Genomic DNA, 14,597 nt, shown 5'->3' on the forward strand with positions numbered 1-14,597 from the left:
GCGTTTTTAATGTCAAACTCTGGAATATTTACAACAAAAATGACCAAAGGTATGGCCAGTGGCATCAGGAAATCACAAGTGAACCAATGCACCATAGTGGAACACCGAACTGACAAATCCATCATATGTATCACCAATCTTCTTGAGAACTTGTAAAGAAAATTCTCTCCTCGGAGAAGACAAGCTTCTTCCCTCATTCACTTCAGCTATCTAGAGAAATTAGCTCATTTGGTTGACGTTCCGAGGCAATCTTTTAAGTCACAGTCCAAACTGTCAGTGTAACTCGTAGCTATGTGTCTGTTATGTTCATGTGATTAGTTAGTGTAGTGCCACACCTGGAGTACTTGAGAAGGCATGCTACAGCCACACCTGCATACAGTCTAAGAATATCAAAATACAGGATGGTTCCTTGGAACTTATAAACCCAGTTTACTAGCGAGTCTAATGCCAAATAGGGTAAGTAAATAAAACTAAAGCATAGCAATCGTCGATGTCACACTGAAAAGTGTTTTAATCAACTTTCTGCAGCACATTTTAATTGTTACATACTGAAAACAATATGCTATTGATAATTTGATATTGCTGCATGCCTACATAGCATACAGCACCTATCATTCACATATTTGTAAGCTTATACCAGTAGCTACAAAGAACAGTGTAATGCAAGTGGCAATTTGAAAAGAACAAAGACCCAGTTACCTTGACAGAACAGTGATATGCACTAATTTTTTCACATCTATATCTGCATATGTACATCGAAGAATTCAACATCTCCGTTGTAGGCTGTATCTCGCATGGCATCAGATAATCCCTGGAGCGTCCGGTAGATGGACGGCGAGTCCGGGTGAGACCCGTCCCGGGCGACGAAGGCATGTACCACGTTCCTGACCTCCACCCAGCTGCGCCCGGCCTCCTTTCTCACCCCGGCATCGTCCATCCTCCGCCGCACCACGGCGGCGTCACGCCACTCCCCGTGCATCGCGTGGATGCCAGACATCAGCACGTAGCTCGCCGAGTCCTGGTCCGAGAGCTCCACGAGCTTCTCGGCGGCGATCCTCCCCGTCTCCAGGTTGCCGTGCAGCCTGCATGACGCCAACAGCGTCTTCCACACTAGAATGCCGGGCTCAAAAGGTATCTCCTCGATCAGGCAGAGCGCGTCGTCGAACCTGCCACTTCGGCCCAGCATGTCGACCACGCAGGCATAGTGTGAGGGTGTCAGGAAGGCGCCATACCGGCCGGCCATTGCTGATCTGAAGAATGCCACACCTTCGTCCACCAGCCCGGCGTGGTTGCAAGCTGCTAGGATTCCCAGGAGCGTCGACTCATTGGGCTCACCGCCATTGGGACACATCTCGCTGAACGCCTTCAAAGCCATGTCCACCTCACCGTGCTGCGCGTACCCGTGGATCAGCGAGTTCCAGGACGTCACATCACGGTGATCCATGACGTCGAACGCAAGCCTCGCTGGCACGATCTGGCCGCACTTGGAGTACATGTTGATCAGCGCGTTCCCGGTGCAGGTCTTCATGTCGCACCCTAGCTTCAGGGCCAGGCAATGGAACTGCCTCCCTTGGTCCAGCAATGCCAGGTCTGCGCAGGAGCTTAGCACGCTGGAGAAGGCGTAGTCGTTTGGCATGAGACCTTGTGAGTGCATCTGGGCGAGCAGTGCTATGGCCTTCTCACCATGGCCGTTCTGAAAGTATGCAGAGATTGCTGCTGTCCAGCTGACAATGTCTGGGTCCTCGATGCCACGGAGCACGGCCTCGAGCTCTTCGACGAGGCCGCTCCTGCCATACATGGAGAGCAGGGCATTGGACACCCGGAGATCACTCGCCAGGTCATGCTTGATGGCCAAAGAGTGAAGCTGACTCCCCAGAGCGATGGACTCACAGGCACCAAGAGCGATCGAGAATGCAAACTCGTTTGGATCGACAATGCCCTCCGAGATCATTTCGTCGAACAGCTGCAGTGCATCCTCCGGCCTTCCATCTCTGACGTGCAGCTGCATCATGGTGCACCAGGTGACCACGTTCTTGCACTGGAGGTTGTCGAAGACCGTCCTCGCCATGTCGAACTCGCCATTTCTCGAGTAGAAATCGATCAGCGCGCTCGACGCGTAGACGCTCTGTGACGAGCCCATCGCCTTGATCATGTAGCCATGTATCTGCACGCCGAGAACCAGCGGGCAGCACGCCGCCGCCAGGATGCTCGTCACCGTGTGCTCGTTCGGCTCCACCCCCCGCACCACCATCTGGCCGAGCGCCTCCACCGCCTGCCCGAACTCGCCGCTCCGGCAGAGCGCCGAGACGAGCGAGGTGTACGCCACGACGTCCGGCGAGTCCATCCGGGCCAGCACGAGCTCGGCCGCGCGCGTGGAGCCGCACCGCGCGTAGAGCTCGACCAGGCAGCTCCCGACCCACGCGTCCCCGGCGAGCCCCGCACGCACGGCGAGCGAGTGCAGCTGCTCCCCGGCGCGGAGCGCGCCCGGGCCCGCGGCCGCGCACGCCGCCAGCGCCGCGTTGCAGGCGAAGTCGTTCGGCGCGACGCCGGACCCCACCATGTCCGCGAACATCTCGACAGCGGCCTCCGGGCGGCCGTTGCGTGTCAGCCCGGACACGGCCGAGGTCCACGCCACGACGTTCTTGCGCGGCATCCGGTCGAACAGGTCCAGGGCGTCCGCCACCCTGCCGGCCTTCATGAGCCCGTCCAGCTGCTTGCAGTCGCGCACCACCTCCGCCGTCTCGCGCCGGAGGCCGCGGCGCGGCGGCGGGCTTGGCGTCGCCGGGAGGAGCTTGGCGGCCATTGCTCGGCCGTGTCCACTCCCATGGCAAAGAGCTTGGAGCCGCAGAGAGGAAGCAACGAGCTGGAAATGGATAAGCTTCAGCCCAGCGTCGCAATTGGGCCGCTCTGCTCACGTGGGCCGAGACGAGCCCGTAGTGGGCCCAACAAAAGAATACACATTCAGGCCCAACGGCGACGCAAACGAAGCTAGAGAGAGAAGGGAAAGCTGTAGAGAGAGAGAGGGAGCAGCAGCAGCGATGGAGATGGAGGCGCGCGGCGACCTGCGATCGATCCTGCCGCAGCTGCCGGTGGTGCTGCGCGGCGGGGCGCTGTTCTGGCCGGCGGCGGCGCAGGAGCAGCTGAGGGCGCTGTCCCTCGGCCCCGACGTGAGCCGGGTCACATCCGGCGACGTGCTCGCCGACGCGCTCAGCGACCTCCGCCAGGCCCTCGCCCTCCGGGCGCTCCCCGCGCGCGCCGCCGAGGGCTACGCGCTCTTCTTCGACGACCTCCTCTCGCGGGCGCACGCGCGGGACTGGTTCTCCGACGTGCTCCCCCGCCTCGCGCGCCTCCTCCTCCGCCTCCCCGCGCTGCTCGAGGCCCACTACGCCGGCGCCCGGGCCGCGACCGGGCTCCGCCTCCTGGGGCCCCAGGACGCGGGCTTCGTGCTCCTCGGCCAGGAGCTCGCCGCCGCGCTGCTCGCCTGCGCGCTCTTCTGCCTGTTCCCCACCGCCGGCCGCGGCGAGGCCCGCCTCCCGGCCATCAATTTCGACGCCTTGTTCTCGTATGCCATCAGTTTCGGCTCATTTGGGCATCCTAGGGTTTAATTAAACCTTGTAGTGTCAAATTGACTAGCTGTTCTTACTGATCTCCTATGCCTGTATGGTTTGGCAGGGCACTGACTAACAATGCGAGGCAAAGCCAGGAGCACAAAGTGAGGTGCATTGCTCACTATTTCGAGAGGGTGACCGCGTCGATGCCTGCCGGTTTTGTGTCGTTTGAGCGCAAGGTTCTTCCGCGCGGCTCCCTCTCCGGTGGTGTTACCTACCCTGACAATGATGCCTGGATGAAATCTAGCGTGCCCCTCTGTCCATTCCGGGTAAGTGGCTTCATATTCTCAGTCTTAGTCCTTCTGCAGGGCTCCTCTGAAATTATATAGTGCGCAAGTTAGTTGGGTTCACCCATGTTGGTTAAATCAAAGCTGAACTTGTAGCCAGCATTGTTTCAGACCATATTCCTCTTTACATGATGTGACATAGCTTGCATGAAATTGATTAATTGGTATCTATTAACAACCAGGTAGCTGAGATTTAGCTGCTCAAGCAATATCAAGACGACAATCCGGTCTTGTAACAACACAGAACAGCTACTTGTCTTCATATTTCACATTTCCAGTCATATTTTGGCCTATAATCATTGCCCTAGGCATCCTTGGAAACGACATTTTCCCATCTCAGACATGTGGGGTCATTTTGGGATTTGGGAACTCGAAACAGGCAACTGGTGTATGGTACATGAAGTTCAACTTGCTCATTGTACATGCCTGTGGTTTTTTTTTTTCAAGTGTCAAGAAAATATCACAGCTAAACCATAAGGGTGAAGGTGTATTCAATTAGATGCGAGTAGTTTCCTGTAATGAGATCTTAGGAGTACTGAGCAAATTTGCCATGACTATTTTATTGAATTTTGTTATTTTCTGTCATTCTATGAAGGTCTATTTAGAATAACCGTTTGTTTGCAAATTAGCATCACCAGGCAGGCATGCTTTGGACACAGTGGAAAAGTAAATGTGTTGGGTCTTTTTTTATGTTATCTGTTTGTTCTCCATCATGTGTCCTCAACATTTCTATGCGGGATGAGAAATTATCTATATCCTGGTATGGCATGATAATGGAAATAAGGCTAGTAGGAATAGATAACTCTGTGACACTGGAGTACATATTAGGAACAGCTAGGGCTATCTTTTATCATAATGTTATCAAAATGCCTCATGGTCTTTACAATTATTATGGAGTCTGCTGATTGTTTGTTTTCTTTTCATTAGTAGGTAATTTCCTCGGGTTTGATCGAAGATGAGGAAGAAGAAGCCCTCGAGGTTGACTTTGCTAATAAATATCTGGGAGGAGGTGCACTTTCCAGGGGCTGTGTGCAGGTCTCTTTTTCCTGATTAGTAGATTACCTCGTCAATGTTCCATGGATTGCATTAATTATGAGGCGTTATTTGTTTAGCACTAGTTTTAGAATATATTCCTACATTCGTTTTGTATGAATTGTACGTCACTTATCCATTCCATGGATTGCATTAATTATGAGGCGTTATTTGTTTAGCACTAGTTTTAGAATATATTCCTACATTCGTTTTGTATGAATTGTACGTCACTTATCCATCATCTTCTATGCTACATGGAAAATTATTGTTGTGCCACAGTCACTATCTTAAGACCAGTTTTGACTTCATGGGTGTCTGATGCGAATTGAAGTACCTTCATGCTTTGTCATCATTCTGCTGGATAGCACATCTTGATGTTGTGCAAGTTGATTAGTTAAGATAATTTACAATGATGCAAGGTTTTTATGGTTCTCTTATAGATGCTATATTTCTTCTATGGTACAGGAAGAGATCCGTTTCATGATAAACCCAGAACTGATTGTAGGCATGCTCTTCATGGCCTCAATGGAAGATAATGAGGCTATAGAAATTGTCGGTGCGGAAAGGTTCTCACAGTATATGGGGTTAGTTTAAATCTTTCCACCCTTCGCTTGATTTAGTTCATAAATGAAAAGAAAAAGTCCAGCAATACTAATTAGCTATGGCATCTCCACAATACTGGATGATTTTTACATTGTAAATGGACACTTCATTTGCTTCTTACAGGTATGGCTCCTCATTCCGCTTTGTCGGTGATTATTTAGATACGAAGCCCCTTGATGCAATGGGTCGACGAAAAACTAGGATTGTAGCAATTGATGCCTTGGACTGTCCAACTAAGTTACAGTATGAAACTAGTGGTCTTTTAAGGTATGTCTTGTTCTTGTTTCACTTCAATGTATGACAGTATTTCATAATTTATTGGTAGCTTGTTGTGGTCGCTATCCTTCGTAAACGAAATATAGTTGTATAGTTGTATTTGTTTTCCTAATTCGTTTTCATCGGTACTACATCTCTGCAGGGAAGTGAACAAAGCATTTGTTGGTTTTTTGGATCAATCAAAGCATCAGTTCGATGTGAAGCCTTTGCAGGTGTTTACCTAACGAGTCATGAAGTTGCTGTTAATTGAATCCTTCTACGAATTACCTAATTTGGAACACAAGTGCCAAACATCGTCTAACATCTCCATCTCTGCTAAGATTCAGAAAATGACTTGATAGCATGTATTTGCCCCTATCATTTATTTTAGTAATAAACTGTCGGAATGAACTTCTGCTGCATGTGTATATAATTTTAAATGAGGTCTAACATGATAAGTAGTGACCTAAAATACATGCACGCCATTAGAAGGTGGTGTCTATATGTTCTGAACTTTTGATCATTTTTTTGACTTTTAACACATGGTTCCAGGATTCTAATTCCAAGGATAATCATCCAAGTGTCAACTCAGTTGACTGTATAGGAGTTTCAACCGGAAACTGGGGTTGTGGGGCTTTTGGTGGAAACCCTGAAATTAAGAGCATGATTCAGTGGCTTGCTGCATCACAGGTACAGGAAAAATGTTATTACACAATGGAATTTTCAGGAATAGGAGTTCATCTGTTTGTTCCCAGTTAAATATCTATACCTTTTTTTTAAAGAAGGTTAAATGTCTATACCGGTAAATTCAACTATGAACATTGTTGGAGTGATCAAATATACTTGGCTGTTCTTATTTTGCAGGCGCACCGACTTTTTGTTAATTACTATACTTTTGAGGATGCGTCACTTAGAAGACTAGAAGAGGTACCACAATACTATGAAAGCCTTTTCACATATTTTTTTTTGCGTATGCAGTTATGCACGGAAGTAGAACGAATAAAATTTAGCTGGGTTTCGAAGTTGTAGTAGTTTTGCCTCTCTAGTCATGTTCATGGTTCCACGGCCACTCACTGAATTGTGTTGGGAATAGGCAAATATAGCAATCCTACATCAAATTCTGTTAAATTTTGGTTTCCAGTGTGAAATCAACCAATGATTGAAGTTGCTGTGATTTCTAAGATGAGCCTAATAAACCGGAAAGGAGGAGGGAGTGACTTATTTGCACACTAAAGCCTAAAACTAGATATGATGGATGGTTCTAGATGGAGGCAGGGACCCTCCTTTTTCTTTTCTCCACCGAATCGAGTCGTCCGTGATCCCATGCTGTCAGATTCCCCTTTTATGTTCTCTTCACCTTATAATTTTTTGCATCATTCTGCTGTTACAGGTGATCCAGTGGGTATTACGCCACGGATGGACTGTCGGCGAGTTGTGGCACATGATTGTTGAGTATTCATCCCAGAGGCTCAAGAGAGAAACTTTTGACGGCTTTTTGACTTGGTTACTTCCAGAAGACAACGTCAATAATGATGCGGATTACATGTGCGAGTAGCCCAGTTTCGCGAGGTTAGCTTCTGTGTGATGTGTGCCCTACTTGTGTGAACAGCAACTTTGCAAAACCATTACTCGGATATCTGTTTCCCTAACCACAAGCTAGCAATGTTTGAGAGCAATTCATAAATTTCATGACTGAGCCACATGATCCATGATCGATGAAGGATATTTACTAAGAGAAATAAGCACACGCGTATTGTTTTAAAATGTGCCATTAACATGACAACCATACATTGACCTTACAAATAATTATAATAAAAAGTGTTGTGTGCATCGATATTTTTTGCATGTCATGCCATGCCTCTCCACTGTAACCTTTTAAGGGAAAAAAACCCTTAAAATTAATCATTCAAGGAAACTATAGATTATCAGAGGGCTTGTCTGTTGTGGACGTTTCGGCTCCAGCTGCCATCTTCTTCCACCTTGCGATCTTCTCCAGCCCCTGAAAGTAGTTAAATTGCCACCTGGAGTTAGTTACCTGACAAATCTACTGGACATGTTTTGAACTAACTGACTGAAACTAACATACTGTTTTCTACAGCCTGTAACTGTTACTACGTATGCTACTCCCTCCGTCCCAAAACTCTTGCCTTAGATTTGTCTAAATACCTTGCATGGCTCGACTGCAACATCGTTGTCTTCGATCGACTCGATGACGAAGCCCAGGGGGTTGAGCACCTCCTCGTAGCTGCATACGTGACAAGAGACGGTGAAATGAAGAATTGGCATTTCTGTCTCTCTCAACACTGATGAATTATTTTCGTAAGTGAAAATTAGGAGGGATGTGATGCTTACTCGAGCACTGTGGTGTTGTACGGTGGCCCCGAGTCCTGGTCTTGGGGCTGAAATGCATCCATGCATGATCATTAAGTGTCTGATGATTAGTAGCACTGGTATATATATATATATATATATATATATATGCTCTTAGTGGTAGGATTAGTGTATGATTTACCAGGTACATGAGGGTGATGAGCTCTCCGTCCGGCCGCAGCAGCTCCTCCATCCTCGCCGCCCACGCCGGCCTCACCGACGGGTCAAGGGCGCAGAAGAATCTGACAAATATTATTAATTCAACAGGAGAAAATGAACCAAGAAATCATTAGTTAGTGTCACTAAAAGTAATCGTATAATTTTTCATTAGCAGTAGAAGAGAGTGTGTACGTGTAGTCGAAGATGAGGTGGAACGGCTCCGGCGGCGCCCAGGTGAAGAAGTCGGCGCAGACGAAGGCCACGTCGGACGACCGCTGCCTGGCCCTCTGGATGACGGCGTCGCAGACGTCGAGGCCCACCACGGAGCGCCCGCCGCCGGACAGGGCCACCGCGTCGTACCCCTGCAGCGCGTGCATGAGATTGCCGGTGCAAACCAATCTCATTTACTAGTACATCTCTCAACATGAGTAAGTAGAGCGTGTACTACTAGTACGTACCCCGCCGCATCCCGGGACGAGCACGGTGGCGCCGCCGGCGGGGAGGGTGCCGGACTGCACCAGCTTGACGACGGCCGGCGTGGGCTGGCCCAGGTCCCACGGCGTCACGCCCTGCTCCCAGCACCGCCTCCACCCCTCTGCAACACACGCGCCGCGCCACTATTTCAGTCGAATAATAGCAGATATACAGACAGTGGATTGCTTGCATGCCGAGTAAGCGTACGTGCCAGCAGCAGCACCTGAGGACTGGGGCCCGTCGACGAGCTGCCGGAGCCGGACGATGGCCGGGTTGGAGCCGTCGAGGACCTGCCCCACTCCGGCGGCCCCGACCCCGAATCCCCCGCCGTTCGCGTCCGCCACGGCCGTCGACGCCATTCTACCTTAACTGAAACTGGCTACAGTAATAATAACAGGTGTACAGACAGAGCCGACTGTTTTTTCGCCTTCAGAACAACTCCGGACATACCCCGTATAAATACTGCCGCTCCACCCCCTCAACCCCGTGCGTCACTGCATACGTGCTTCGGCCTCTCCTTTTACAAATCTCTGCCAAAAATCCCGACAATTTGCCATGAATTCGCTCCGAATAGAATAACGAAGCTTATAAACGGATAAAAAGGAGTGAAAGAGAGCGACCGACGCGTGACCGCAGGCCTCTTCTTCCTCTTCAGAATGAAAACCTCAGACGTAGTGCTATGCATTTATCATCACAAATGGTAAAAGGAACTGCAGCCAAAATCATGACCCATGAATTTTGTATGTCCATGAAACAATGACCACTACAGAGTGAGACATGCCAAGTTCGTCCGTGCCGGGGAAGGGCAGACCTGACCAGTCACATTCCAAATTCACCACCATCACCAGCAACAACAAAAAAGCCTCCAAACGGCGACTATTTACACGAGAAAACGGTGATTATTTCCAGAAATATGCCAAACGGCCTATTCATCATCATCACATAGTAAGAAGTCGAATTTCATGGCCCGGGACCATGGTTTTCACTTTCAGTGAGATTTCGGTAAAATTCACTGAATTTCAGTAATTTCAGTAGACACTGAAATATTACGTTTCGGCCAAAATATTTCAGCAATTTCAGTATAGCACAACAATTCCAATATTTTTCAAAATATTTTTAATTTTTTTCAATTTTTTAATTGAATTCAAGTGAATATTTCGGTCATTTGGCTGAAATGGAAACTGAAATCACTGAAATTCACTGGATTGCAGTGATTTCAGTTGGTGCTAAAATTTTGACTGACTGACGAGACCATAGATATATTTTCGTTTCATTTTTTTTTGAGCATCAGTACAGACACAAGCGCTCATATACACGCGCATACACTCACCCCTATGAACGCACACACGCACACCCTACCCCTATGAGCACCTCCGAGAGACTAAGCCGGCATATCATCTTGAAATTTACGAAGTCACGTAGGCGCCTCGTCGTCGACGGGAACGTCTCCTCCCACTGAAAGCGCATCGCCGGAAATCCTGAAATAAATCCAGGAATAATGCGAGCACCAGGATTTGAACCCTGGTGGGTTGGGGATACCAGGGTCCACCTAACCAACTACTACATCTCGTACTACATGTTTGAACTACGAACAATACACGCATTATCACGTCGGCTCAACATAACACCAAGGCTCAATCTAAAAAAAATACCAGGCTCATTGTTCACTCAGAAAACACGAAGGCCCATTATCCTCTTCCATTATTTTGGGCCACACCAAGAGATACCCAGCCCACTGCTTGCGGCCCACCGCGCGTCGGATGGCTCCCGGCTGGACAGCGCGGGGAGTAAAACAGAGGCTAGTTTGTTTAGTCCCACATCGGCCAGCCGAGGAGAGATACACCGGTTTATAAGCGTGAGCGCGGCAGCAGACTCGTCCCTTCGGGGACATCTGATAAAATTGGAACGATACAGAGAAGATTAGCATGGCCCCTGCGCAAGGATGACACGCACAAATCGAGAAATGGTCCAAATTTTTTTAACATTTCGCGCGCGGGTCCCCGGAGGCCTTCTTTTCTAGCCCCTCACGTGCAGTTTTCCACTGCGCTTCTTACACAAAGTTCCTTGGTGTTTTCATTTTCTGCCAGAAGTGTTTGAGATTTCGCGCGCGGGTCCCCGGAGCCTTCTTTTCTAGCCCCTCACGTGCAGTTTTCCACTGCGCTTCTTATAGAAAGGTCCTTGGTGTTTTCATTCTCGGCCAGAAGTGTCCTCACGACTGCTATTTCAAACCTGAAGCCACGACCCTTTTGTTCTTTGGTATTACTCCTACAAAATACATCCTCTGTGTAATAACTTTTGAACCTTTAGTTTTCTAGTCTACTCAATTTTATTTCTGTTTTTTATATACAAATCTAATATTAATTCAGTTTCATCGTTAGTCTTTTGTTACCATGCCCTCACATATAAGTATGATTGTGTTCCTTAATTTATTTTTAAGGGATTGTCTCTCAATCGCAACTATGCTTCGCCCATAATGCAGAAACATGTTTCATTAGTTTATTTGATTACGCAACCACCTAGCGAGCTCATCCAACAACCGTGAAAGAGATGAGCATGAAAAATGCTGCAGATTAATGGTTGTTGTTTGCTGAGTAACACGGTCAACGACGAATGCCACCGTGGCGGTCAATGATGAATGCCAGTGCCAAAGAAGACGGTGTGGGAAAGGAAGGCTGGTGGGTTGATGTCGATCCGGCCTGTCCTGTCCGCAGTGAAGATGAAGGAGCCGAAAGTTAGGCTTTCTCCTGACGCAACCCGTGCCTTGCGCGCTAATTGATCTGGTGGGGTCAAACTATGTGAGAACTTGGGCGCGTAACTCTAAAAGTTTTACCATTTCCTTAAAAGGTCATACCAACAACAACAAGAACATACACTACTGGGAGTTATACGCCGAGTGCCACGAACACTCGGCAAAGGGCCCAAACCCGCCAGTAAACCCTTTGCCGAGTGCTGTACTCGGCAAAGGCCACCCGGCGTACACCTCTTCGGCAAATAGGAATTTGCCGAGAGCCAAAATACGGGCTCTCGGCAAACACTGCCGAGAGCCAAACAGTACCATCAGGCAATATAAAGTGACTCTCACGTCGGTTGGTTCCGTCATCTCTTTGGCGAGAGTGGCTCTCGACGAGAGTGGCTCTCGACAAAGACGCCACAACCAACCGCCAGCGAATGCCACTTTATATATATATATATATATATATATATATATATATATATATATATATATATATATATATATATATATATATATATATATATATATATATATATAACAACAAAAATATATATAACACAAACATGCATTTCAAGTGTCAGTGTCTAACAACAAACTCACATAACCATTACCTAAAATAGTTCACAAGAACTTCTTTTGAGATCACAAGGTAGCTCTTTAGTATAAATGCCTACTTACTAAACAATAAAGTGGTCAGCAACACCACAATTATCAGAAACTGAAAGAGAATTATCAAGTTCTTCCATCCACTAAAACCGATAAGCTGTTTCTGGCTAGTACATCAAGTCAACCCATCCACTGAATCCACTAATTCAGATTTTCTCTTATGCTTAAGCACATACTGATTGTAATGATACTCCGCCTCCTCTCTGCTATTGAACGAGTCGTGGGAGCTGCCTTCATAGTAAATCACTTGTCATTGCATTCAAACCATGAATTGTAGACTCCTGGACATCTATCTCTGTACACTGCATACCACTTCATCTACAAAGATAGAGAAAAAAAGGTAGAGAAATAATGCAAGTTTAAAAATAGCACATCATACATAATCCACGTAAGCGTTCATCACTCATACAATCAAAAGCATCGCAAGTGGCAATCTAAGAAGTCCATATCAGCACCTACATGACTATATCACTAAATCAACACCAAACTATCTAGGTGGACTACTCAGAGGTGTAGTCCGTGAAACTGGTGATCGTGGAGTCAGAGCACTTCGGGGCATCCCCCATGGTGGAGGACCAAGTGTCGTCGGGAATGTACGTTTGTGGACTCAATGGCATCGAGTCGTCACACTCCTTACGTGGTGGGGCCTTCTTCTCTTTGGTTGGGGGATTCTTCTTGGCCAGATCCTCAAAATACTTTATTAGGATCAGCTGCGGGTGCTTCTCAATGAGCGCCGCCAAGCGGTCCTCAACAAGCCTGCCACGAAATCGATCCATGCTAACACCTTTCATCACACAATGAAAAATAGCATAAGAATCAAATATCAAAGATTACTTCTAAGCAAATTAATCATGACGGATACTATCTCACGGATATTTCGACTTTTGGTGATGGTCGAGCTGGGCGAGTCCATCGTGCGTGAAAAATGTATATCACACGACAAACTCGCACAGATCAACCGCCATCGGCAAAAGACGATTTTCTTTCTCCAAGAACAACTCTCATCTCTGTGCAAGGCATAGGCATGACACAAGGACATCACAAATGATTCCCCATGCCGCTACCCGGCATGATTTCATGTGCCACCTTGCTGATCTGCAATTTCCGACGATGAAACCCTAGCAGAGCAATAAATTTCATGTGCCATGCGGTTGCCCCCTCTTAGAGCATGAGAAGTTTCGAGGCCAACGGAGCAACAAGACCAGCACGTCCTGCACAAACCGGACACGTTCCCTCTCGATACCCAGATACTAGCTCGGAGGCGGTATGGTTTACAAGCGGCCTCAGAGGAGGCTTACTCGAAACACGTCCAAACTTTTAAAAAACCACACCCTACAGAGGCCCTATGATGACACCGTGCCAAATCCCGAGCAATCCTACGACATCACAAATAGTCCATCTCCTTAACAAGAGTGTAATGAATACCGAAGCTTACTGCATCTGGACTATCCCACTATTTATATTTAAACAGGTCTTGTTGCTTGTCTGTAGGCGAGGTGGGACTAAACTTTGATGGTGGTCTTATCTTTACCGAGAGCCACTCTCGGCAACTGCTCGTTTACTGAGAGCCACTCTCGGGTAACAACCACTAGAAGATTCATAGTGACTGTATGGACTCTTAGTAATGAGAGAAGACCGAAGCTTACTGCAGTTGGACTATTGAACTATTTAAACATGTCATTTTGCTAGTCGGCAGGCGAGGTGGGACTAAATCTTTGCCGGGAGCCACTCTCGGCAAAGAGTTGCAACCGTGACCGTGCCGTTAGTCGCCGCCGAATGTGCCACGTGGCAAAACTTTTCCGTGTGTGGCCGAATGGCCCGCGGCAAATAGTGCCTTTGCCGAGTATAACCTGTTTGCCAAGCAATACTTTCGGCATTGTCGTGTGTTTGCCGACTTATTCCGTTTGCCGAGTGCGACTCTCGGCATTCTTTACTTTGCCGAGTGCCCGTGTTTTGGCTCTCGGTGAAGACGCCGACACCCTGCGCATACGAAATTTTTAATAGTGATAGCCTTTAGCCCCAAACAAGTTGGGGTAGGCTAGAGGTGAAACCCATAAAATCTCACAACCAATTCATGGTTCTGGCACATGAATAGCAAGCTTTCACGCACCCCCGTCCATGGCCAGTTCTCTAGTGATACTACAGTCCTTCAGATCCCTCTTTACGCACTCCTCCCTTAAAAGGCCAAACCATCTCAGACGATGTTGAACAAGCTTCTCTTCAATCAGCTCTGCCCCAACTCTATGTCGTATATCATCATTTCTGACTCGGTCCTTCCTTGAAAGGTCATACCAACATTTAAATTAAAAAAATTAAATTTTAATTGGCACAAGTGTATAAAAAATTATCAACGACTTGCAACATAGTCTCGGCGGCAAGACTGAGTGGTAGTACTAGCGTTGGGTACTA

General features: G+C 47.8%; 3 protein-coding genes and 1 non-coding gene across 4 annotated transcripts; 2 read left to right on the top strand and 2 right to left on the bottom strand.

Moving 5' to 3' along the window:
* Positions 1-493: 493 nt before the first annotated feature.
* Positions 494-2,834, bottom strand: LOC119312797 (pentatricopeptide repeat-containing protein At2g27610-like). The gene has a single exon (XM_037588562.1). It carries the CDS (start codon positions 2,801-2,803, stop codon positions 737-739), a length of 2,067 nt encoding a protein of 688 aa, XP_037444459.1. The 5' UTR covers positions 2,804-2,834; the 3' UTR covers positions 494-736.
* A 194-nt stretch (positions 2,835-3,028) lies between these two features.
* Positions 3,029-7,419, top strand: LOC119312798 (poly(ADP-ribose) glycohydrolase 1-like). Its single transcript, XM_037588563.1, has 9 exons — positions 3,029-3,562; positions 3,673-3,877; positions 4,826-4,930; positions 5,393-5,511; positions 5,654-5,797; positions 5,949-6,018; positions 6,338-6,475; positions 6,650-6,712; positions 7,176-7,419. The coding sequence occupies exons 1-9, from the start codon at positions 3,039-3,041 to the stop codon at positions 7,338-7,340; spliced, it is 1,533 nt and encodes a 510-aa protein (XP_037444460.1). The 5' UTR covers positions 3,029-3,038; the 3' UTR covers positions 7,341-7,419.
* A 75-nt stretch (positions 7,420-7,494) lies between these two features.
* LOC119312799 (probable thiol methyltransferase 2) lies at positions 7,495-9,223 on the bottom strand. The gene is made up of 7 exons (XM_037588564.1): positions 9,012-9,223; positions 8,773-8,909; positions 8,507-8,676; positions 8,298-8,397; positions 8,138-8,184; positions 7,952-8,030; positions 7,495-7,784 (listed from the first exon to the last, which is right to left on the bottom strand). The coding sequence occupies exons 1-7, from the start codon at positions 9,145-9,147 to the stop codon at positions 7,701-7,703; spliced, it is 753 nt and encodes a 250-aa protein (XP_037444461.1). The 5' UTR covers positions 9,148-9,223; the 3' UTR covers positions 7,495-7,700.
* A 1,440-nt stretch (positions 9,224-10,663) lies between these two features.
* Positions 10,664-10,766, top strand: LOC119313163. Its single transcript, XR_005151546.1, has one exon. It is a non-coding gene; the product is annotated as a U6 spliceosomal RNA (small nuclear RNA).
* The last annotated feature ends 3,831 nt before the right edge of the window (positions 10,767-14,597 follow it).

The sequence above is a fragment of the Triticum dicoccoides genome, chromosome 5B (assembly GCF_002162155.2).
Source record: "Triticum dicoccoides isolate Atlit2015 ecotype Zavitan chromosome 5B, WEW_v2.0, whole genome shotgun sequence".
Lineage (NCBI taxonomy): Eukaryota > Viridiplantae > Streptophyta > Magnoliopsida > Poales > Poaceae > Triticum > Triticum dicoccoides.

Excerpts from the sequence above, each read along its gene's own strand:
- LOC119312799 (XM_037588564.1), bottom strand. The coding sequence starts at position 9,147 with ATGGCGTCGACGGCCGTGGCGGACGCGAACGGCGGGGGATTCGGGGTC. Across the intron at positions 8,185-8,297 it reads TCATCACCCTCATGTACCTG|CCCCAAGACCAGGACTCGGG; the intron begins GTAAATCATACA and ends GATGCATTTCAG. Across the intron at positions 7,785-7,951 it reads TTGCAGTCGAGCCATGCAAG|GGGCTGGAGAAGATCGCAAG; the intron begins GTATTTAGACAA and ends AACTACTTTCAG.
- LOC119312798 (XM_037588563.1), top strand. The coding sequence starts at position 3,039 with ATGGAGATGGAGGCGCGCGGCGACCTGCGATCGATCCTGCCGCAGCTG. Across the intron at positions 5,798-5,948 it reads GAAACTAGTGGTCTTTTAAG|GGAAGTGAACAAAGCATTTG; the intron begins GTATGTCTTGTT and ends ACATCTCTGCAG. Across the intron at positions 6,019-6,337 it reads TCGATGTGAAGCCTTTGCAG|GATTCTAATTCCAAGGATAA; the intron begins GTGTTTACCTAA and ends ACATGGTTCCAG.
- LOC119312797 (XM_037588562.1), bottom strand. The coding sequence starts at position 2,803 with ATGGCCGCCAAGCTCCTCCCGGCGACGCCAAGCCCGCCGCCGCGCCGC.